General features: G+C 42.1%; 1 protein-coding gene across 1 annotated transcript in view; it reads left to right on the top strand.

The window, feature by feature from the left end:
- The window catches only part of ABCC4 (ATP binding cassette subfamily C member 4), a 264,370-nt gene that overhangs the window by 120,836 nt on the left and 118,636 nt on the right, over positions 1–24,898 (top strand). Inside the window, exons 15-19 of the mRNA XM_043581644.1 lie at positions 2,809–3,018; positions 4,858–4,998; positions 5,622–5,659; positions 6,049–6,143; positions 7,939–8,085. Of these exons, the coding sequence (XP_043437579.1) occupies positions 2,809–3,018; positions 4,858–4,998; positions 5,622–5,659; positions 6,049–6,143; positions 7,939–8,085 (631 nt within the window). The remainder of the gene's footprint in view (positions 1–2,808; positions 3,019–4,857; positions 4,999–5,621; positions 5,660–6,048; positions 6,144–7,938; positions 8,086–24,898) is intronic.

Here is a 24,898-nt window from a genome sequence, read left to right as displayed (position 1 = left end):
TTTACCCAAAGAGCGTCTTCCATTAGTGACAGAAGCGTGGTTGGAAAGCTGAGCGCCCCTGGTCGAGACATGCATTCCTGCGTGTAGCCAGTTGCTAGTCTCCTGGCATAGGGTCCTATGTGTGCCCCATATGTGTGAGAGCCGGGGCGGTGATAAGTAAAAGTCCCTGCCGTCATGGGGCTTCCATTCTTGTGGGGACAGGGGTAATGTGTGGGGCAGGGGGTGGCGCATACCATGACTGCCTCCCCAGGGAGCTGGTGCCTCAGGGGACCTAAGTGACATGAAGGTGCTGGCCGTGCAGTCACCTGGGGGAGGGGGGTTGAGGCAGGGGGTCCAGCGGCAGGGTCCTAAGGAAGGAACTGACCTCGCATGTTGTAAGAATGTCTGGAAGACCCGTGTGTCTGAGGCACTGTGGGCGAGAGAGTGTGAGGGAGGTGGGCTCAGAGCAGTGGGCGGCTGGCCCGGAAGTGGGTTGGGAGCCATTGGATAGATCAGAGCAGAGGGGTGATGTGGTCTGATGCATGGTTTTAAAAGATCCCTCTTGGGGCACCTGGGTGGCTCATTTGGCTAAGTGACTTTGGCTCGGGTCATGATCTCACAGTTCGTGAGTTCAAGCTTTGCATCAGGTTCTGTGCTGACTGCTCAGAGCCTGGAGCCTGCTTCAGATTCTGTGTCTCCCTCTCTCTCTGCCCCACACCTGCTTGCACTCTTTCTCTCTGTCTCTCAAAAATGAATAAAGGTTAAAATAATTTTTAAAAGACCTCTCTTGATGTTTGCTGGAGGGGCAACAGCAGAAGCAATTAGAAGTCTCAGTAAAGTTCAGAAGATGGAATCATGGGCTCAGATTAGTGTATCAGTTTCTGGAGCTGCCATAACAAATTACCACACACTTCATGGATTAAGTAACAGAAGTCTATCATCATCACCCTTCTGGAGCCTACCAGTCCAAAATCAAGGTGCTGGCAGGGCCATGCTCTTGTGAAGGCTCTTGTGGGGAATCCTTCATCACCTCTTCCAGCCACTGGTGTTAGCCAGCTGTCCTTGGTGTTCTCAGCTTGCCACTGCAACACCGTGGTCTCTGCCTCTCTTGTCACATGGTGTTCACTGCGTCTGAGTCTTTCCTCTTAGAAGGACGTCGGTCATACTGGATTTGGGGTCCATCCTACTCCAGCATGACTTCAGCTTGATCACATCTACAAAGATCCTATTCAAAATTAGGTCACATTCGTAGGTATCGTGTTTGGGCCTTGAATGTGTCTTTCTGGTGGAGCCATCATTCAACCCCCAAGAGCTAGCATGGGTCCCAGGGTGGGGGTTACTGAGAATTTTCCAGGCTTAGTAGTTGTTTGATGTTTCACTCCTTGGCTTGTTTACCTCTGAGCCTCAGCACCTCGGTCATGAACCCTGGTCTGCTCCAGCTGGCCCTTGCTCAGATCCTCACGACATCAGATGAAATTCTGCCCTAAGAAAGATGACGAGAGTGCAGAGTGTCTGCCTCTTGGGAGCAGTTACCTGTGTCGACTCCTGCAGTCCTCTGGGAATAGGACGCTCTGATTCCCCGAACTGGAAAACATTTAGTTTCATGTGCAGAGGGGTTGATGGAATCAGGTAAAATCCCAGCGTTGGCGGGGTTATGAATATAGAACCAACAGCCTGTTTAGCCAGAGTCTGGATGTTTCGGGGTCCCCTTACTGTTTTTTTCTGAAGACATTACTCCCAACTTTACTACTGTCAGAGCAAACCGTTTGTCCACCAGTGAGCTCCGCTGGGTGAGTTGTTTATTTTTATTTATTTATTTAAAAAAAAATTTTTTTTTTTACCGTTTATTTATTTTTGAGACAGAGAGAGAGCATGAACGGGGGAGGGTCAGAGAGAGAGGGAGACACAGAATCCGAAACAGGCTCCAGGCTCTGAGCAGTCAGCACAGAGCCCGACGTGGGCTCGAACTCACAGTGAGATCGTGACCTGAGCTGAAGTCGGACGCTTAACTGACTGAGCCACCCAGGCGCCCCTGAGTTGTTTATTTTTGAGAGACCAAGCATGAGTGGTGGAGGGGCAGAGAGAGGGAGACACAGAATCCGAAGCAAGCTCCAGGTTCCCAGCTGTCAGCACAGAGCCTGATGTGGAGCTCGAACCTGTGAACTGTGAGATCGTGACCTGAGCCAAAGTCGGATGCTTAACCAACTGAGCCACCTAGGCACCGCTGTCCTATATAAATTTTAGGATTGTTTGTTATAGCTCTGTGAAGAATGCTGGTGTTATTTTGATCTTTTTGCTGCTTTAAATGCCTGTGGTAGTTACACTTTTTTTTCCTGTTGTTGTTAAAGTTTATTTACTTAATTTTGAGAGGGAGAGGGAGAGAGAGACAGAGACAGAGACAGAGAGTGTGTGTGTGTGTGTGAGTGTGTGTGTGAGTGGGGGAGTGGCAGAGAGAGAAGGAGAGAGAGAATCCCAAGCAGGCTCTGTGCTCATAGAGTGGAGCCAGATGCGGGCTTGATTGTGCACAGACTGTGAGATCATGACCTGGGCCGAAATCAAGAGTCTGATGCTTAACCGACTGAGCCACCCAGGCACCCTGAGTTACACATTTCTTATATGACCCCCAGCACCTACCATAGGATTTGACTGAGAACGGAACGCTCCATTCTGTGTCCAGTTGAATTGAATGAGATGTGTTAACCAGAATTCACCTAAAGATAATTTTCTTACGAAAATTGTAATGTGAGACCAGTTAAGTATTTTTGATTAGCATTAGTTTAATGTTATCAAATGTAAATGAACCATCAAATTCTTTTATTTTTATTTTAGGGCAAAATGGTGCAGAAGGGGACTTACACTGAGTTTCTGAAATCTGGGGTGGATTTCGGTTCTCTTTTAAAGAAGGAAAATGAGGAGGCTGACCAGAGTCCAGCTCCAGGATCTCCCGCTCTGAAGAATCGGAGCTTCTCGGAGTCTTCTCTTTGGTCTCAGCAGTCTTCCAGGCCCTCACTGAAAGATGGCCGTCCAGAGGGCCAGAATGTGAGTTTTCCTCTTGCAGCACGGCCTGGTTGTGTCTGCTCTTGTGTCCTCATGCATCTTGAGTCTGCTCCGTCCCTGACACCTTCATTTGTCCCAGAGTAGATTCTGAGGTTCCAAGGCCTTGTTGCATGTAATGGGTAGAATTAATGTAGAATGAAGGGAGCAAGCCTGATTAGGGTTCTCCTTTGGGTGTTGGACGGAGGAGGAGCTTGCGGGGCTCAGTAGTGGGTGGACTGCTATAAATTCCTGGGGGTCGGTGGCTCATGCTGCTGGTAGGGCTCTTGAACTTACCATAGGTAAATCTTCCTTGCTCTGGAGGCCCCAGGCTACCCTTTTGCATCCAGACATTTAATTTGAAGTCTCCTCCAACTGAGTCCTGCTGTGGTCCATGTTAAGTCAGCTACTTTTCCTATGTGGTGGAATGTTCTGCTGCTGCATGTGACCTTTGGTATTATTTTGCCCCATTTTCCGATGGTTGGTGAGAGGCCAGAAGTAGCATGTGTGAAGGGTCTGGCACATAGCAGACACTTTAGAGTTAGCTCCCATCTTCCTTTCTTACACAAGTTCAAGAACCACATCTTATCCATCTTTGAAACCATAGAGGCCAGCATACAGCCAAGGACATCTTTTTTTTTTTTTTTTACATTTTATTTATTTTAATTTTTAATTTTATTTATTTTTTTAACTTTACATCCAAATTAGTTAGCATATAGTGCAACAATGATTTCAGGAGTAGATTCTTTAGTGCCCCTGACCCATTTAGCCCATCCCCCTTCCCACAACCCCTCCAGTAACCCTCAGTTTGTTCTCCATATTTATGAATCTCTTCTGTTTTGTCCCCCTCCCTGTTTTTGTATTAGTTTTGTTTCCCTTCCCTTATGTTCATCTGTTTTGTCTCTTAACGTCGTCATATGAGTAAAATCATGATTTTTGTCTTTCCCTGACTCACTAATTTCACTTAGTATAATATCCTCTAGTTTGATCCACGTAGTTGCAAGTGGCAAGATTTCATTCTTTTTGATTGCCGAGTAATATTCCATTGTATATGTATACCACATCTTCTTTATCCATTCATCCATCGATGGACATTTGCAGCCAAGGACATCTTTGGCTTATGTGAGTCTACAATGCATTCTCAGTTCTCCGGATAGAAGTGCAGAAATATACTAGATCTCCCTTAAAAATATGCACAGGTAGTCCTCAATGTCCAAACTCTCACAGTCCAAATCTAGGGACCTGGATGATTCTGGTAAGGGTTTGGATTAGTCCCTCACATTCCAGACTGAAGAATAATCTTTGAAATTCAGGAACCAAAAAAATTCAGACCACGTGTTATCCATTGCTGTCCAAACTCTCCCTCTTGTTGTTTGAACTCCGTTTACGGTATTTGGATAATATTTTGAGCTCCTACTATGTTTTATGTTCCCATCATTTAGTGGCACAAATAATCTACAGAGATATCCATATCATTTTGTATATTACCGTGGAATAAGCTTCTGCATTTATACTTGAATTGGGTATGTTGTACACGTGCTGGATATGGTTATGTTCTGCTTCAAACAAAATCACGCAGTAGTGAGTAACCTCGTACAAACAGTATTTCCTTTTTGCGGATACATTCCTAGAAGTGGGATGGCTGGGCCGAAGGGTGAACGCATATGTGGTTCATCTAGATACTTCTATACCCTTCTCTGCAGGACTTGTACTATTTTGCACTCTCGGCGTGTAAGATGTGTCTGTTTTCTCATGGCTTTGCCAGCGGAGCACACCATTGACCTTTCAAAGTTTTGGGAGTATGGTGTTAAGGTTCATCTCTCGCTGCTTTTTTCCCCTTGCCAGACTGAGAATCTACAGGTTACAGTGTCAGAGGAGAGGCGCTCAGAAGGAAAAGTTGGTCTTAAGGCCTACAAGAGTTACTTCACAGCCGGTGCTCACTGGTTCATCATCATTTTCCTTATTCTACTAAACATCGCTGCTCAGGTAAGTAAGGACACTCATTTTGTCTTGTGGCCTCAGCTTGATGTTTACAGTGTGACTTCTACTGTATATATTTACGCCACTGTTACCGTATCACTCAGTCCACTTGGATTTGCATTGAAACATGCTATCTTGGGGAACAAAATAACTTGATGTTTACTGTGTTGTGTGTGCTCTTAGAGAGCTTCTAGAAGAAGAAGGATGTGTTTCAAAGATTTAATTTTTTTTTTTTTTTAATGTTTATTTTTGAGAGGGAGAGAGACCGAGCATGAGTGGGTGAGGGGCAGAGAGAGAGAGGGAGACACAGAATCCGAAGCAGGCCCCAGGCTCAGAGCTGTCAGCACAGAGCCCGATGCAGGGCTTGAACCCATGAGCCATGAGATCATGACCTGAGCCAAAGTCGGACGCTTAACCTACTGACCCACCCAGGCGCCCCTCTTTCAAAGATTTTAAAATGTAACATGCACTTACTTGAGGTGTTGTTACCTGGGATGTGGGGTTTGGCTCAGACCTGAGCTGAAAGAATCGTGTCTGATTTCCAGAGCCTTTCAACGTTCCTTTTGGGGGAGTGAGAGAGTTGAGGTGCTAGGCGATGCTTGATATTTATGTTTATTTCTTCGTGCTAGGTTGCCTACGTTCTCCAGGACTGGTGGCTCTCCTATTGGTGAGTTGTTTCCGGTCTGATATGAGGTGCCCCCAAATTGGCAGGCAGCCTCTCTTTCCCACAGAGTCGGGTTTGTTGGGCCTCCTGTCCTAATCCTCCCTTAGTTTCTCTAGAGCAAAAGAGACATTGAAGTTCTTGCTGGTGGAGTGTGACCCTCCCCCGGTCTCTTCCCACATCTGACCCTCAGTGTCTATACACAGACAGTTCTGAGAACTGAAAGTGTCACGATGCAAGTTGAATTTGTATAAAGAGGATGTACATGGGGCCCTGCATGCTTGGGATCCTTTCCAGCATAAAACATGTCTCCCAAATTGAGGTTAATTTTTTTCTTTTTGTAGTCATCTAAATTCTGTCAATAGCTTAATATTTTTTTCCCCCCTTTTTCACAGGACAAATGAACAAAGTGCCCTGAATGTCACGGTAAATGGAAAAGAAAATGTCACTGAGAAGCTCGATCTTCACTGGTACTTAGGAATTTATTCAGGTAAAGTTTAATCATTCAGTTTATTATCCGGGAGTCTGAGGTGCTTACAATGAGCCTGTGTGAGTAACTAGGGCTTCCAGGAGTAATTCAGTAATGTCTTAACAGATTAAGAGTCTGAGTCGCATTTACTCTGTGAATTAATTAGAATAATTATTTTTAAAATCTACCAGAAGAAAGAGGTTGAATGAAGACTCTTAATTTGCTCTGTACTGGATTTTGGAAGTTAAACCAGGATTGAGCATTCAGAAAATCAGCCACTGGAAATATGTGGCTATTGTCTATTCTAATAGGTTGCTTTAGCTAAATCTTATATCATTATTTGGATGGGCAAGGGGATTAGAAACGGATCCCCACCCTGTGCTTCGGATTGTTCCAATTCTGTCTGAATAAACCCTGGCTTTTATTGAACTTGGATGAAATCCTCTGGCAGCGAGGTTCCCCCACATAAAAGCATTATTCCCTCACAGGTATGCAAAGCTCCCTTCCCTGTCCTGCTCATCTCCTGGGCCTCACTAATGACTTAAGAGAGAAGCTGAGCAGGGAAAAATCCAGTGTCTGGGAATTAGGATTCCTTCTCTCTCGTACCTTGAGATCACAATGTTATCGCGTCCCCAACTGTGTGATTAATTTAACATTTGGCTTGCCAGACTAATATTAACACAGCGCTCTGCTTTCACAAGAGTGCTTAGAATATATGTGGCATTACATACTTTTTAAAGGAAATCCTCATCTGAAATTTTAAATATTCTTGCCGGAAACGCTCATACAAGCTTTCCGCAAAGATAGAGCGAGCGATCTTTGTGAAAACCTACTCACTGAAATGTGGTTATTTATTTCGTTGATCACTTGCTAAAGAACCCTGAATACATGAGCTGTTTCCCTTCCACACGGGTGGGCTGTGAGAGGCCCGGTGGCGGGGAGGGGGAGGGAGGAGCCGTTCTGCTGCACAGCCAGGCAGGATGGGGGCCTCAGGAAAACGCCTCTGGATGGCAGTTAGGACTCTGAGCAGCTTTCAGAGTGGAGACAACAGTGATGTGTCATGTGAGGTGTAAAAATGGACTTGATGGAGTATTACTCACAGAAGTTATCTCCCAACTCTCTTTAGCATGGGGAGTTCAGGAGATGATAGGAAAATGATGTTGATTTTTATGCCCATCATAGGTACTCATTTATGCCATTGACAAAAATCTATAATTTAAATCAGTTGTGTTCATTTAAAAAGGCTTTGTGTTTGTATAAAATGCTTGGTGTTGGAGATTAGTTGCTCACCGAGGTTATTTCATGCTAATGTATAATTTGTATTTTCTTGCACTTCCGTTGAGAGATTTTCTACTTGCAACTTAATATGGTATTTTCATATTCTTTAAAGCCACTTGGGCATTTTCTACAAGGAAATGGCCCATCATTTCCCTTGTTCCCTGTTAACTCACATGCTGGTGTGAGAGCATACCGAAGTTTTAGATTATGAGATGTGTAAATACAGTAGCAAAACTTGAAATGTGGAGAAGGGAAGATCAACGAGTTTTTGTAATTATCTTTTTCTTCTTTGGTTTTAATAGAACTTGTAATTGAATCAGGAAAGCCTAGTATGAAATTATCATTTACACCTGATTTTCTTTTACATTTCCTATTTAATGAGAGAAAAGTAAATGATATACTTCTTTATAAAAGTATCTTGCAAATGCATTGCACTCTTACAGAAGCCACATGTCTTTTGACACAGAACTGCCATGCTATGGCTTGGCCAAAGAAAAGGTGGGGATGTTGTGCTCTGAGTGATGTTTCTTTATTTCAGGTTTAACTGTGGCTACTGTGCTTTTTGGCATAGCGAGATCTCTGTTGGTATTCTACGTCCTTGTTAATTCCTCACAAGCTTTGCACAACAAAATGTTTGAGTCCATTTTGAGAGCTCCAGTGTTGTTCTTTGACAGGAACCCAATAGGTAAGTCAGACACCAGGTTTCTTTGTAAATCTGCCTCGTTGACACCATTTGTGTCTGATCACGTTTCAGCATTGAGAATGGAGGAGACGCTTGGAAGAAATCGCTGTGTGTGTTGATTCATTGTCCACAAAAAGCTTCACTGACAGTTTTCTACTACCTGACAAAATCTGAATGTGGGGTGCATACGAGCTTCTTTCTTTTTTTTTTAGTTTTTTTAAATGTTTATTTGTTTTTGGGAGAGAGAGAGAGGCTGAGTGCTAGTGGGGGAGGGGCAGAGAGCGAGGGAGACACAGAATCTGAAGCAGGCTCCAGGCTCTGAGCTGTTAGCACAGAGCCCGATGTGGGGCTCGAACTCTTGAATCTGGAGATCATGATCTGAGCTGAAGTCAGACGCTTAACTGACTGAGCCACCTAGGCACCCCAGGTGCATGCAAGCTTCTATTCCGATTTACGTGCGTGTGGAAAATAAACAGGTTTAGGAATCTGTTTGTTGTGGGGCATATGAAACACCCTTCGTTGGATGCAGGAGCGTTTAAATGTTGTTGACCAGTTGCCAGAACATTGACTGCATCGTGTGGCATTAAACTAGGTCATCCTGGACTTGAAGGTGTACCTAAAATTGTAATGAAAAATTAATTAAAACCCAAGATTGAAGTGTACACATCCTCTTCGATAGAAGCTCCTCACTCTAGCTTTAAAGTGGACTTTTGTTTCCATAATTGGAGGCTTTGTGGCACGTCGCACATAAGTTCCTCAACGTGAGCACACCTGGAGGGTGTCTGAGTGGTTGATGCCCCACCCTGAGGTCTTTGACATGTCTTGCTGCTGGGGGTGGCCTCCTGACCTGGGTCCCCAGGAAGAGTTTGTTCATCAACACGTGCTCCCACCGTTCAGGCCTAGGGCGGCTTGGTTGATGCAGGAGAGGATTGAGGGGACCCATCCAGGCAGGGAGGGAGGCTGGAGAGAGCACAGGAGTAGGCTTGGCCTGGCTGTTAGCTAGCCGTGTGACCCAGGCCACAGGTGTACATATCGCTGGGCAGGTGACTCTCAAAGCGGGATGTTGTCCTGGTTAGAAGTGTGGACTGTGGATCTGGCTGCCTGGGCTCACACCTGTGCTAGCTGATCATAGTAGCTGGTTATGGTTCTGTGAGTACTCAGGTGCTAGTTACTTAATTTCTCTGTGCCTCAGCATTCTTAGCTGTAGAATGGGGATACTCTTGGTACCTCCCTTATCCAGGCAGTGTGGGAATAAAGCAGATCGGTACATTCACACAGGCTAGAGCAGTGCTTGGCCCGTGGTCAGCACCTAATGACTCTTGGCCACAGTGACGCATGGCGTCTCGGAACTTCCTCACCTGTGAAATGGAAATGCCAGCTGCCCTTCCTGCTTCACAAGGCTGTCGTGAGGATTAAATAAGACTGTTCAGGAAAGCATTTGGGGCTGTTTATTCAGCACGTTTGTTTAGCGCAGGCCGGGTGCAGAGCACAGGAACGGTGATCTGAAGAGGCCCCAACTCATCTGTAGTCTTGTTACAGCCGCGGTCAGGAGACTGGAGGGCGCACGCATCTGACAGCCGGGAAGTTGCCGCACTTTGCCAGTTAATTTGAAAACTGTGGTCATAAAGTTGAGAGCATTAAGTGGGACTGCGTTTCTGTTATCACAGCCTCTGAATGCTCATGGCCACAGTTAACCAGGTTCTTCCTGTTCAAGACCTGTAGGCTTCTCCATATGCTGATTTATTTATTACTCAAGGATTTGGGACCGAGTCTAAATCTTCAAGGTCGCTAATCTTAGAGCCACACACTAGTGTTTATCTTGCTCTCCCCCTCCTGGATCTGTTAACAGGGCTTCTTTTCCTTCAAGAAAATAGAAACCCAAATAAGCACTCCAAAGACAGGCCCAGTTTGTCCAGAATGTTCAGAGGGCATGAATTATTTACTGTTTTTAGTGATAGATTAAAAAAAATTTTTTTTTAATTAGAAAAGTATTTTAAGTGGTAGATTTTAAATTTCCATTTGGATATCATTTTTATAGTTTTTAAACCAATGGGAAGAACACACCAAAGCTGTGCTTCATAGGGAACATCATGGATCGTATCTATATTTTAATGGTTCTATGATATTAAAAAAGCAATTCCCCTCTATAGTAGAAGGGTAGGCATCATTTTTTTTAAAGTTTATTGAGAGAGAGAGAGAGAGAGGGAGGGAGGGAGGGAGGGAGGTGAGGGGCAGAGAGAGAGGGAGAGAGAGAATCCCAAGCAGGCTCTCACTGTCAGCTCAGAGCCCAACACAAGGCTCAAACTCCTGAACCGTGAGATCATGACCTGAGCCAAGACCAAGAGTCAGACATTCAACCAACTGAGTGAGCCAGGCACCCCTAGGCAGGCTTGATTTTTAAGTTAAACATCTGTGCCCAGTGATCCCACTCCGAGTTAGAGTGCCCTCCGAGCAGCATGGAGAATCCAGGAAGCATATCATTCTCTTCTCAGTACTTAGTTATCCAGAGCACCTTCTCAGGGAGATGTCAGTAAGTTTCCTAAGAGTTCGTGGTCCTGACAGCATCTCGGAGTTTGGAAAAGAGGGGATGGGAAGGAGGGGAAGGGTGTAGTCTCCCGCAAGTGAGGCCCCGGGTGGCAACGGCATCTGCACACACTACAGCCTGGCTTGGATTTGCAGCTGTCTGCCAGGGTTCTCTTCCGTAGCCACCTTCAGTTCCCGCTTGTGCTGGAATATTCCCAGTGAACCCAATCCAGATTGTGGAAGTCTCTTTTTACATTTGTTCGTGGGTGTTTCCACCCCAGATGGGCTGATTCCCTTTTCCTGCTTCTCCCATTTTGTTAATCAGTGGGAGATCCTTTGACCTTGTGCAGAGAACCAGGCCTTCGGTGAAGGGTCCTGAAACACTGGCTGCCCCTTGCCCTGGCCCAAAAGTCCCAGGTTCTCTGACTTGGATTTAGGGAGAAGGACAAGGTGAACCCGGACAGTGCATGTTCCTTCTTGCTGGCTAAGTCTCTCTGGCTGCTCTTTAAGCACTCCAGAGCTCTGGTTTTTAAGAAGGCGCCATCTTTCCAGGCTTCACGACTAAGTTTCTCTTCATTTTGAACCCATGTATGGTTGCACGGAGTTAACTTATTTGCTTATATAATGCAGTACTGTTTTACCCACTGATTTTTTTCATAACCCAATCAGTCTTAAACTGGGTAAAATTTCAGTCAGCTAAGTGTGTTGTCTTAGAAGGGCAAAAAGCTACTTTTCTTTTCCTCTTTTTTCCTTCCTTTATTTTTATCCTTCCCTTCTCAGTGTATTTTGGTGACCGTATTGTGCGTCTGTTAAAGGGCTGCACGTTTTCAGCTGTCCCGGCATTTTCCGCACATTCTGATTGCAACAACTTGAGTTGAGTAGCGCCTGTTTAGATGTGGTCTGTGTGTGTTCCTGTACTGAGGGCCACACCTGCCTCTTCCATGATCAACATTTGTCTTCCGTCCTTTCTGTTCTATCAGATCTTAACGCGCAGGGAATACAGGGAAGCAATTCAGAAATTAGAAGATTATGTCTATATTCAGCATAAACCATGTTTTCCTGAATTTGTTTTATTTTTTACGTCTGGCACAAGAGGGCAGCATGATCTATATTATTTCAGGGATATACTGTAAGGGCACCTTATTGCAAAAACCTATTTTTTTTTTTTAAAGCTTAGAAATTCCATTTTTTTATAGCTGGAGTCTTGTGTTTTATAGTATTAGTGCAGAATTTTAAATCATTGCTGTAGTTTATTATGTTTGAGACATTAGACTCTTTATTAAAGAATTATTCACAGTGTTGTCCCAGAATATCTGGCGTTTCACACAAGGTTATGTGGATTTCTGAACTGGAATAGTACTTGGAATGGGTAGCCGCTGACATCTTGACTGGGTATATTTTAATCCCTGTGGGCAGAATATGGCTGCCTGTATGACCGGAGTCAAACATGAGTTTAGGGGAAAATATGACCAGGCAGTTTCTTCAGTTCCCTTCCACACGAGCAGAATGGGTAGAGGTTATCTAGAATTTCACCCTTCACTTTGGAAACAAGATGAGTGGATAGTTGTTCTGTTTCTTCATGCCTAATAATAGTGACCTAACACTTGGCTGAATGAACTGACTGTAATGGATTCCAGATAAATAATTTGTTTATTTGCTTTCAGTGTGTTAATTCGGCTTTAAGAAAGTGGGCCACCGATGTCAGGAGATACTGGTGTTTGTTTATTCTCTCAGGAAAGTGCAAAGTTAATACTGGGTTGTGGCCTTTGTGTTCACCTCACGTGACTGGTTATCCTGCAGTGGTGTGTGTGTGTTCACTTATTTAGGCATCCGGTATAAGATAAGTACAAATGCATATCGTTATTTTTTCCTTACAGATTAAGTTAGGGCCAGAGTACTATAAAAGGAGAAAAGCAAATGGACTAACCTCTTTTGTCAATTTTATTTTTTTCCGATGGAAGTTTCTTGTGCTCATTAACGTATGGAACTGAGAGACATATTTGTGTACCCCCCAATCAAAAATCTGGAATTGCTCAAAGGGATAGGGTTTCTTTTCTTTTTTTTCCCTTAATGTTTATTATTTGAGAAAGAGACAGAGGGCAAGCAGGAGAGAGGCAGAGAGAGAGGGACACACAGAATCGGAAGCAGACTTCAGGTTCCGAGCTGGTCAGCGCAGAGCCCCACGTAGGGCTCAAACCCACAGACCCTGAGATAATGACCTGAGCTGAAGTCGGCTGCCTAACCGACTGAGCCACCCAGGCACCCCAAAGGGTTAGGATTTCTAATTTGCCCACATGTAGATGACTTCGCACATCTAAACTCCTGAATTGGGATATGCGTGAGTAAGGAGCTGAGGGTGGTGGAGCAGGAGGCTGGGAGAGGTTTGAACTATTGTTTTGTTTCTTCAACCTTGAAAGGGACTCCTCAGCATCCCTTACACGTTGTTCATAAATAACTTGTGGAGAAGTAAAAAGTGAACTGAAAGCACCACGGTGAGCTTTTTGGACTGTCAGAAAAACTTGCTGTACTGTTTATAAAATCAGTTGTCACAGTACTGCTGCCTTGCTAGAAAAAAGAGTCATCAGTAGAGAAGAAAGATAATTGTAGGGATATCTCTCTGTTTATCCAGTTCAAATGACCACTGGAGTTAGTGCTAAATGCATATTTTTAACAAGTATAATATCTCAGCACCGTCAAAATTACCTCGACGATAATAGGCCTGTGAAATTATAGCTATGTAAGTTAGGAGGGGAGGTGGCTCTGCTTAGCACAGACTCATCTGTGCCTGTCCACACAAGTGATTCTGCTGAGCAGGTAGCATGTTAGAACAGGAAACACTGGTCCTAAAACTTCTGATTTATGGTAGGTGTTGTTTTGACACAGCATCGAGACGATTTACAAGGCAAGACTTCGTGTTAAAATATTTTACCGGTGTCCTCATTCGTCACCGACATAAATATTCAGGAGTGATGCTGGAAAATTGGGAATGTGCCCATTCATGCCAAATCACTGGCTGTGTTTCCTTTCAAGTGAGATCTGTTGTGTGGATATGGTTAAAAGAAACTATGGTTTTTCTTTCTTGAGAGCAGATGAGCTGTAAGAAATTGGGAGTAAGAATAACATCCATCCTGACAGCTTTCATGTATTCATCTTGCTTAGGTTGCTTTTAATTCTGGCTTAAGTCCTACAGGCTTGTGTTTTTTGTTGTTTTTTTTTTCCCTTTCCTTGCTTGGTGCACATTGTAGAGAACATATTTATATGTACATTAGTTAAAGAGGCTTTTTGTGTTCAAAGGAAGAAGTTAGTCATCATCAGAAAAAGCTTTGTTGCAAAACAGAAACACACATTTCCCCTTTCTTTTTTCCTTGTTAATAATAACAAATGCAAGTGACTATAAAGGGAATAACACAAAAGATTGCCTCAATCATAGTGATTCTCAATAGCTACATATAAATATTGTTTTTTCAGGTTTGAATGAAGCAGCTAATAGTTTGAAGTAGGTGTGGTAATTAAATCCTGTCAGGTTGTCACACATTAAAAATAATGTTTTTTCACATAACAATGGTTATATGTACTTAAACTCTTATCATGGTGATATTAAGTCATATTTTATGGGAGTTGCTCATTTACTGCTAATAGTATCATAAAAGCCTTTGTTACGAGTTTAAATAGTTACATAGTTACATATATTTGATTACTATTGTTATTTTGTCAGTAATCTCTATAAGGGTGATTATTATAGCTCTTGTCCAGAGCTGGTAAATATTGCACCATTTTGGTATACATTTTTAATCTACTAGAATGTTCTGATTACTCTTATTCCTGGTTTTTCTCTGTAATAATCCTACATGGAAATACTGACAACTTACTAACCGAGAAAGCACTGTTTGTGGTTGTCCAATAAAATGTTAATAAGATAAGATTCGGGAAGCTTGTGCCTTGTTCAAAGTGGTAGTCATGTAATATCTCAGGAATTTCTAAGTACGACATTTAACTTGTGTTCTTTCATTTCCTAATAGAGTACATATTAAGTGATATATGTATCTTAATATGTAAGTTCTCCACTTCACTCTTAATATTTGTGGCTATGATAATACCCCTAAACTCTCGGTTTTTATTGATTTCATATTTGTCGTCTCAACCTTAGTCAACTTGGAGCTAGGCAGTCTTTGGTACTGAGGACTTCACTAGTGTGTCCCACTGTCTGGTGTGAGTGTGCCCAGTAATTTGGCATTACCTTATGGGGTGTGTGATTTACAGTAATTCAGATTACTGTTATTTAAAGCCCCCCCCCCATCACACACAGATAATTACTTCAACTTTGTAGCTCTTTGTGACAGTTAGAAAATGCATCAAAGTATCTTTATGACACAGTTTATTGCTTTTGTACAACCATTTCAAACTGGAATAGTATTTCTGGGTCAGATTTCACACAACTAAATATTGATAAGCATATAGAAAGCATAGTCTTCTGACATGGGGTGGGAGTAGATAGAAATTTGCTGGGTTGAAATCCCCTATGGTTTTGCAAACGGTTAGTTGTTTCCCCTCAACCATTTGATTTTGGAGCTCTCTTAACGATGCTGTGGTGTGAACTTTGATTTTCATCTTCATCTTCTGTTATCATTTCTTCCCTAACCCCCTTATTTTAAACATTATTATTTATTTTGACATGAAGAAAATGGAAAAAAAAACCAAACCCTGATGTTTACACTATTGAGCCTGTGACATTTTCGTTCATATAAGTTTAAAATTTGGTTATGTTTTAAACCACATTTCTATAGTACTTGTCCCAATTGTGGTTAAATTATAATTTAGGTAATTATGTGTTGACTGCCTGTCTCTTCTCTTAGCCTTGGGCTCTCAGACCTCGTGGAGCATATCTGTTATGTTATTGCAAAAGCCTCTGAAGCCAGGATGGGACACTAATAGCTGATTAGTATTTGTTGGCTCCATAGAAGAGGGGATGGTTTCAGGAGTGTATTTGCATCTCTCTGTGCCACGCCCTTTAAGAACAATGCAACTTGAGAGTGTTGAAATAGAATTAGAGCCTTTTTGTCTTTGCGCTCAGTGTTCACGTTAAATTGAACCCTTCCCTATTTATTTTCCAAAGTAGAGTTTGCAATAGATTATTTATGGTAGTCTTTGTTTCTGGTATGTGATGGCATGAAGAGGAAACCATATACATTGGTTCTTTGGAAGCTGTGGTTCATGGAGCTACACTCTACAAAGTTCCAATTTCTGTTACTTACCAGTCAGGGAAAGGAAACCGTCAAATACCCAGTGCATTTCCTTGGGGTTTAGTTGTGCATTGAAGAAAAATGTTAGAACTTACATGGGTTAAATATTTGGTACTTGATAATTTTACCTTATAAACTACATGTTCTTAAGAGGTAAAGAAAAATAATTCATTTTATTTACTTATTATTTTTTTTATTTAGAGAGAGAGAGCTCAAGTGGGGAGGGTAGGTAGGGGGAGTGGAGAGAGAGAGAATCCCAATCAGGCCCTGCACGCACTGTCAGTGCACAGAGCCCAGTGTAGGGCTCAAACTGATGAACTGTGAGATCATGACCTGACCTGAAGTCGGATGCTTAACCGACTGAGCCACCCAGGCACCCGCGAGTTCATTTATTTTAAAACATCAGTGGACGTTTTAAACTGTTACTGAGTGGGGAGTTGAGATGTAGGTTGAGATGTGGCAAAGACCTTGTTCTGCTGCCATGTAGCTTTGGAGTAGCTATGACGGTCCCTTCACTCCTGGCCTCAGGTTTCACAGGTGAAAAGAGGGAGGCCTTTTCACTCCTCAGGCATTTTTACTGGTCCTCTCCTGGTTGTAAGTTGTGGTCCCCAAGCACTGGGACAAAAAGCCCCTGTTTTCAAGGCATTTGCAAACTGAAATATCTGCAGACAGTGGATTGTTTGTAAAACAAAACAAAAAAACCCATCCAGTATCAGTATTCGATGATTCTATGTAGAAAAGATAGAGACTCAGAGATTTAATGTAGCTGTAGGGCAGGTATCTCAATTCACATGTACACACAACATGCATACACGTAGCCCAGGGGTATATTTCTTTTTCATAAACTGTTTTGTTGGAATTTCAGGACAGATTGTTTCAAAATGAAATCATACCAGTTGGAGAGTGAGAGCAATTTAGGAAACAAAAGAAAGCGATGTATTTGAGGTAATGACCTCTAAGCTTATAGCAAACCCTGCCCGGCATCTAAGCAGGCTCTTGATGATACTCACCTATCCTGACCCGTCAGGAACCATCCGGGTGTCAGAGCTCATCTCCACAAAGTGCGTCAGGGAAAGAAGGAAGTCGTCCTTTAATGAGTATCTACACATAACTTCTCTTTGGACTTTTAGAAGTGTGTTACAAAGCTTGGACTGTGGGTAGGACATAAGCAACGGCAGCTTTCTCCCTGAGAATGTTGTCATGACATGAGCCATGATCTGTTGGGTATTCTCATTCTTGGTAACCAGGATCATCCTTTTAGAAATTTCCCTCTCATTTAGGTGGACACTCTTTAACATCTAGAAAAAAGACAGCAAGGTCCAAAGGTTCAAGGACACTTTGAATGGAAGTTCATCTAAACACCATGGTTAAATGGAAAGCTGTCAGAAAATCAAGGTCTTTGCTGGAAATATTTTCCTTTTATTTCTTTTCTACATTTGCATTTTAATAGATTGTATCATGTGGGGAAATACTTCAACCTCTTGAAAACCTGGAAAGTCTATTTTGGACTTGTTAGGTGTTTAAAAATCTTCATCCAGACGTTATTCCAAATATAGTCGTGCTCTCTGTGATGGGAAAATCCTGCCTCCAGGTTCGCTGTTGGTTGAAGAATGCTGTAGAGCACTGTGTTGGTAAAAACATCAGCAGAAACCAGTGTGTCAGCCTAAGTCCCTGATTTTAGGATGTTTAAGTCAATACTTAGTTAATGATCTTGATTTGTCTGTAAACTTTATGTGGAGGTTTCAGGAAGTGTTCTTTTGGTTCAGTGACTGTGGTCTCATTCTTTACTCTGTTTGAGGCATAGAATCAAAAGGTATAGAAATTTTGAGAGTGTGCTAAGAAAAACAGTGTACCTGCTTCTTTTTTATAATTTTAATTCCTGTACAGTTGACATACAGTGGTGTTATATTAGTTTCAGGTGTACAATATAGTGAGCACCTACTTCTTTTTGTTGTGCATAAACATTTGAACAGGTACCACAGTGTATGTGGTTTTGTTCTTAAATATATTTTCTCACATACATAATTCCATATGTCTAGATCACAGCGGTGCTTTGCAACTAAGAATCAGGGATTAATTTTTTTCATTACCTTTAAATATCTAAAAGTAGATTAAGAAGGAAATGGTTGTTTTCTTGTATGTAGTCATTTCTTTTAGAATTTTTTTTTTTCTTCCTTTAGTGTCAGAATGGCCTGGGCTCATTAAATTAATTTCCTCTGGGAGAACTATAAATTTGTTAATTTTAACTTTTTGGAGAATAAGATGGTAGTAACATCTTAAAATTATATCTCATGCTAACGTAAATCTCTATACTCTCCCTCTTAGGATAAAAATGAAAAGGGAGTCAAATGTAGTTGAATGAGTTCTATCAGTAAACTGTATTGTAGACAGAAGTGTTTGTTTTTGGTGCTGGCTTTGAAATGTTGGTCTTGACTTATACTCCTGTATATAAAAGGAAAATAAACCCCTGTTTCAAGGTGATGAGTAATCAGTGTTACTAGAAAATTGTTCTTCAAGATTAAACAGTTGTTGACATAAATAGCCAGAGTAATAAAAGGCAACACCTGTGTAACCCAGACAGTGGTTATCGTACAATCAGGTAAGCTGTTTATTAACGAATTGTCAAGTCTTTAGACCAGGTGAATAGATTTGTTATACGTTAGGGAATTCTAAAAATTGAATGAAGAAGCTTGAATCCTTGATGCCAAGTGTTCTGACCACTCACATCTTCTTTCACAAAGGAGACATGACAGGAAGGTAATGCTTAAATGATCCGGCCTTCAGGTATGTGTTCTTGTCTTGGTTCTTGCTCTGTCAGACTAGCTAAATTTTCTAGATGAGGTTAGGGTTTGAAATTTTAGGTGACAAAGTGAGTATCTTGTAGGTTTTGGATAAACATGGAGTACTTCTTTAAACATAGCCCATCTTTTCTTTCCCCGGAATTCTTAGGTCCCTTTTTAATTTGATGTCAGATGCGAGAGAACTTTGGTTGTCATCAGTAGGTATTTTACAGTGTTAATGGTCAGAGAGTGGAATGGAGGTCAAGGTGCTGGGATGTCCCAGTTCTGTTGGGAGCAGAGCTTTGGAGTAGCTGAGCCAGTCGTCATCTCACTGCTACATCAAGGTCCTCTTGACTGAAACACGATTGCCTTAAGCAGCACTGATGACGGGTGGGGTGGGTGTGCATGTTGAGAGAGAGACCTCTCTTCAGCTAGATTGTCACATCAGAATAAGGTTCATATTATTGGATTCCCTTAAAGAGATGAAAAATTTTTAATTTGAAAAATGACCAGCAAATAAAGTGACCTTGAATTTGACCAATGTGAATGGATTTCTTGTATTTCCCAGTAGTGGTTTTGAATCAAAGTGTGATTCTGGCTCCATGGTAAAGAGAACAGACTTTGGAATCATCCTTCCTGAATGTGAATCCAAGCTCTGCCACCGACAGACCTTGACTGAGTTACTTAATCTCTGTCGGCTTCAACTCTGTCTGTACACTGGGGATGGTAGTATAGTGGGAGAAAGAAGCTTTTTTATGTGTGTGAGAACTAAGAGGTTCCATATATGTGAAGCATTTAAAACAGTGCCTACCATATGGTGGACATTGATTTTTGACTCTTTAAGTGACATGTTGAAATTTTAGGGGTTTTCGCCTCTTTTTTTTAATGTATTTTTTAAACGTTTGTTTATTTTTGAGAGGGAGGGAGACAGAGCAGAGGTGGGGGGAGGAGCAGAGAGAGAGGGAGACCCAGAATCTGAAGCAGGCTTTGGGCTCTGAGCTGTCAGCACAGAACCCAATGCAGGACTTGAACTCATGAACGCAAGATCATGACCTGAGCTGAAGTCGGGGGCTCAACCAACTGAGCCACCCAGGTACCCCATTGCCTCTTTTTTTTTTTTTTAAACAAAATCCAAATACATATGCTAATTTGGATAAAACAGTGGGGTGTGGGAAAGGGAGGGTATGTTTTCCCAGATATAAGGAAAAATAGGTAAGTGACCAAGACCAACAAGCCACAAAACAACATCATGTTTTTTTGTTGGCTTGTGTTTGTTGTTGTTTTCATCGGGGCCTAGCTCCACTCCGGAGTTCATTTTAATTTAATTTGGTTTCACAAGGGGAGCTCAATTTTGCATGTAAGTACCAAACATCTGGTTTACTTTTTGTTTAAAAATGATATGGTTGAAGTTTATTACAGAAGTCTATTGTGTAATTAAGGAAAGACAGTTTGAAATTTATAAAATAAGTCCTACTTAAATGCAGCATTGGAATCATTCCAGGGAAGTGGGTATACTTCTTGGGAGTAGCAGGAACTTACTATTTTTAAAAATGCTATAACTGGTCAAAATGTAGAGCTTCTATGTATTCACCTTTTTTTCCAAAAAGCATGCAAAATGACAAATTTCACAAGCGAAAGTTAAAGTTGACCCAAGGCAGTTTTAGATTGTCAAGCCTTCACATTTTATTCATGGGATGTTTTTAGAGACATTTTGTGGTTTGTTCACTGCAGTTAATTCTGGGCAGTCCTTCTGCATTTCTATCAGATGGACATTCTACTTCAGAACTTGCACAAAATACAGTTAAAGCAGCTTGGGAAGAAAAGGAGATTCCTGGGTGGTTCTTACAAACTATCGATTATATTTTTAAAGCAGTTAAGGGAATAATAAGTCCACAGAACAAATATAGCTCTTCTATATATACTGCCCAGGTAGCGTTAGTCAACTGATCATTTAAATGCCAGAAATTTCTGGCTGGCTATAACAGCACTGAGGTATATGAAGGAATAGTTTGGGGTGGAGAGACCCAAGTGAAGATAGAGTGCTTATTCGTTTAACATCTGTTTGCCAGGTAGCTGTGTTAGTAGTCAGGCAGGGATCACCTAACTAGTTCTGAGTCTTAGTGTTCAGCCTCAGTGATGTCTGAGAGGCCCTCAGTGCCGAAATGCAATGGTTCTGTCTTCCTGCAGAACTCACTTACAAATATCTTGATAAAAAAGAGAATTAGAAGTAGGTTGTAAAGACTGATAGGATTTTTAAAAAAAAATTTTTTTTTTCAACGTTTATTTATTTTTGGGACAGAGAGAGACAGAGCATGAACAGGGGTGGGGCAGAGACAGAGGGAGACACAGAATCTGAAACAGGCTACAGGCTCTGAGCCATCAGCCCAGAGCCTGACGCGGGGCTCGAACTCACGGACCGCAAGATCGTGACCTGGCTGAAGTCGGACGCTTAACCGACTGCGCCACCCAGGCGCCCCAAGACTGATAGGATTTTTATGACTCTAGTTTTCGTACACCCGCAAATGTTTTAGGGATCTGTTCCATGGTAGAGGTTTCATCTGTTGGCAGTTATAATCTAGTTCCTTCGGGATCCGCCCGAATTATGGTAAATTTGGAATATTTCCCTATGTCTTCTCATTTTCTAGCAACATTGTAAATTTGTTTGATAACTTAAACTACCAAAAGACTGTCCCTTCTGTCATCTCATGTCACCTTCAATAGCCACAAAACAACGAGAAACCTCCACTCTCTGGCTCCTCTGAAGCTTGTACCCTGTATTCCCTTGCCTTCTTGTTCACTCCCGTTGTTATCGTCCTCATTGGTTATTATGTGGAAACCGTAGAGTTACGATGCCTGTAAATGAAAATTAAGAACCAGATTGTTCTAATCGTTAACCAGCACGCAGATTTTAATCAGCATAGAGATTATAACTAAACATGTATTGAGCACCTCTGTATGCCAGTGTGCTGGGAATTTTACATAAGGGAACCAGACACTGTATCCTGAACTCCCCACGGGTATTTTCTAAAGATATGTCGTCCATTCCTACGCATTGTATTTTACACAGTAATGGTGGCTCTTCAGGTCAAGGTGAAATTGTTTAGCATAGTATTTCCTATGAAATGGATGTGGACATCATACTAATCAGAAACCTTTTTAAAATTGCAGAAAATTTGCATGACCTGGACAGTGCATCACATAATACGGGTGGTATAAGGTATAGGCAATCAGTGGATATATGTGTTTGTATTGATACAAGATTCGAATTTAAGTTACAAATATGAGAATACGAAATACTTCAAAATTTGTGGTCTTTGGCCTCCTCCTTCTGTGTTTATTCAGCTTTTATGTGCACTTCCTTGCTTTTATCAGTTTGCAGAAAATGAATTAGTTCCAAAATGGGATGAGGTTGGGTGGGTGGATGGATCTTTGATCTGTAGGGAAAGTTACTGTTTCTGAAAACCAGATAATCACTTTAACCTTTTCTTGTGGCCCTAAAGTTTTAAGAGACTTTCACCGGTGCCTTCTCATGACGTACTGTTTATGTTTTTTGGAGACCTGTTTGGCATATAGCATTGCAACACATACAGCATATTGAGGTGATACATTTATAGTGCAGTATGATTGCTGTTGTGGCATTAGCCAACAGCTCTGTCGTCACATGATGATGATTTCTTCTTGTGTCGGGAATAATTAAGGTGTAGTCTCTTAGTAGATTTACTGTTTATAGTATACTTTTGTTGTCTGTAATCACTGTGTATTCCGTCTCTAAGACTTTATTTATCTGTAAGTTGCAAGTGTGTACCCTGAAACAACATCTCTTTCACGCCCCTAGCCCCTGGTAACCACCATTTTACTCACTGCTTTTATGAGTTCAGCATTTTTAGACTCCACATATCAGAGATGTCATAGAGTATTTGTCTTTCTCTGTCTGGCTTATCTCACTTGGCAGGATGTCCTCAAGGTCCATTCGTGTCGTTGCAAATGGCAGGATTTCCTTTTTTCTCATGGCTGAATAGTATTCATGTGTGTGTGTGTGTGTGTGTGTGTGTGTGTGTGTGTGTGTGTGTGAGAGAGAGAGAGAGAGAGATCTTCATCGTTGAGAGACAGGTTATTTCCAAACTTTGACTGTTGTGAATAAGGCTGGCATGAGTTAGGAGTGCAGATATCCCTACAACAACCTGCTTCATCTCTGTCATGACTGTAAAGTTTTTGTAATTTTATAGCTGATCCCATGTTATGAAAAGGTTAGCTCTGAAGTTTATAGTATTTATGTTTACTGATATTTATAGTTATAGTATTGATATTGTAAGAGACAGTGTGGGATCATGGGATTGTAGTGAGCTCTTCTTTGGCATTGGGGTTCTTAGGGGGAGTGAAAACAACATAGCACTTGATAAGAGCTCTTTTTAATAAAACGAGTCAGAGATAAAGAGTGTTAGTTCTCAAATCCTGTGAGATTGGATGTACTGCTAACCATTCCAAGATGTCTGCAATCATTTGCATGAAGACATTAACTACCTTGATGTAGGCTATATTGGAAATGAAGTTCAATATATAGTAGGGCTCGTATTGACTATGAGTGGGAAAATAGTATGGTTGGAGGTGTTAGTCATTTAGTCATTTAGTGGACGGAGCGGAGATCTGGGAAGTTTCCTGAGGAGAACCACAGCAAAATGACTTCGGTATTGTAGGAATCCCATCCAGCTATCCTATAGATATAAAGAAGCCCGGGGGTGTGGGGTGAAATAGAAGAATGGATAAATTCCTCTGTTGGTCTCTTTCATACAAACCATGCTGCCAGTGTCTGTGGTTCAGTAGCAGACTTGTCTTGGGTTTAGAGCTTAGTTAATAGCAGCCTGGAGCCACAGATGTATCAATCCCAATGAATTGCACTTAAAAACATTTTATTTGGGGTGCCTGGGTGGCCCAGTTGGTTAAGCATCCAACTTCAGCTCAGGTGTTTGATCTTGCTGTTTGTGAGTTCGAGCCCCGCATTGGGCTCTGTGCTGACAACTCAGAGCCTGGAGCCTGCTCCAGATTCTGTCTCCTCTCTTTGCCCCTCCTCTGCTCATGCTGTGTCTGTCTGTCTCCCTATCAAAAATAAATAAACATTAAAAAAAATAAGATCCACATTTTAATTACTCATTCAGGCTTTGGTACACAGTTCATTTTTCAGATTCCCCTCCATTCACAAGTCACGGTAGTGGGAAAGGGAGAGATTCTTCCATCATCTCTTATGGCCTGTATCTTTTTTTTTTTAATGTTTATTTTTGAGAGAGAGAGGAAACAGTGTGAGCTGCCAAGGGGTAGAGAGAGAGGGAGGCACGGAATCCGAAGCAGGTTCCAGCCTCTGAGCTGTCAGCACAGAGCCTGATGCGGGACTCGAACTCATGAACCATGAGATCATGACCTGAGCCGAAGTTGGATGCCTAACTGACTGAGCCACCCAGGTGCCCGGTATCTTTTTTTTTTTTAAATGTTTATTTTGAGAGAGGGAGAGACAGCGTGAGTGGGGGAGGGGCAGAGAGAGAGAGGGAGACCCAGAATCAAAAACAGGCTCCAGGCTCTGAGCTGTCAGCACAGAGCCTGATGCAGGGCTCGAACTCACGGGAGATCGTGACCTGAGCCGAAGTCTGACACTTAACAGACTGAGCCACCCAGGTGCTGCCACTGGCACCCCCCGTATCTTAATTTTTTTGCAGTAACGTAGAATTTTTGCTTTCTTACTTGCTTGTTCTCCACAGAAGTTAAATGACATTTAGAAATTTGCAGGAAAATAGTGTCCAGGAAATCTTACTACTTAGTCTTTAAATGGCTTAATGTTTATAGAGAAGTAGTTTTTTGTGCTCATTCACTTTATCACAAATCGTGTAAGGACAGGATCTAATCCTAATTTTAGCCATCTTTTGGGCTTTTGTTGTTGTTGTAAATTTAGGTGTATGATGTTAACTCGTCACTGTTTCCTTTGCTTCTGGGTGAACCTGTTTCCATTGTCTTTTATGTTTTGATAGTCTTTTTAAAAAGTCAGAAATGTGGGAATCGTTTTCCTGAATAAAGTCTGCCATTTGCCTTTGGGGGTGTGGCTGGCTCTCTGGACGATTGGACCAGCTTCTCCTTTGTTGAGTTTCAGTAACACAAGGTTGTGGCCTCTTTACTCCCGTCTTTGCCTGTAAGGTTCTTTTCATATATTGGCTAAAACATATTAAGGGTTGTTTATCGAAATGTCAGTCTCCCCCCATCGCCACCCTGTATAGAGCGCACTTTGGTCAG

The sequence above is a fragment of the Prionailurus bengalensis genome, chromosome A1 (assembly GCF_016509475.1).
Source record: "Prionailurus bengalensis isolate Pbe53 chromosome A1, Fcat_Pben_1.1_paternal_pri, whole genome shotgun sequence".
In the NCBI taxonomy this organism is placed as follows: domain Eukaryota; kingdom Metazoa; phylum Chordata; class Mammalia; order Carnivora; family Felidae; genus Prionailurus; species Prionailurus bengalensis.
Note: the sequence above shows the minus strand (reverse complement) of the source record. Positions and strands in the feature narration are given on the sequence as shown.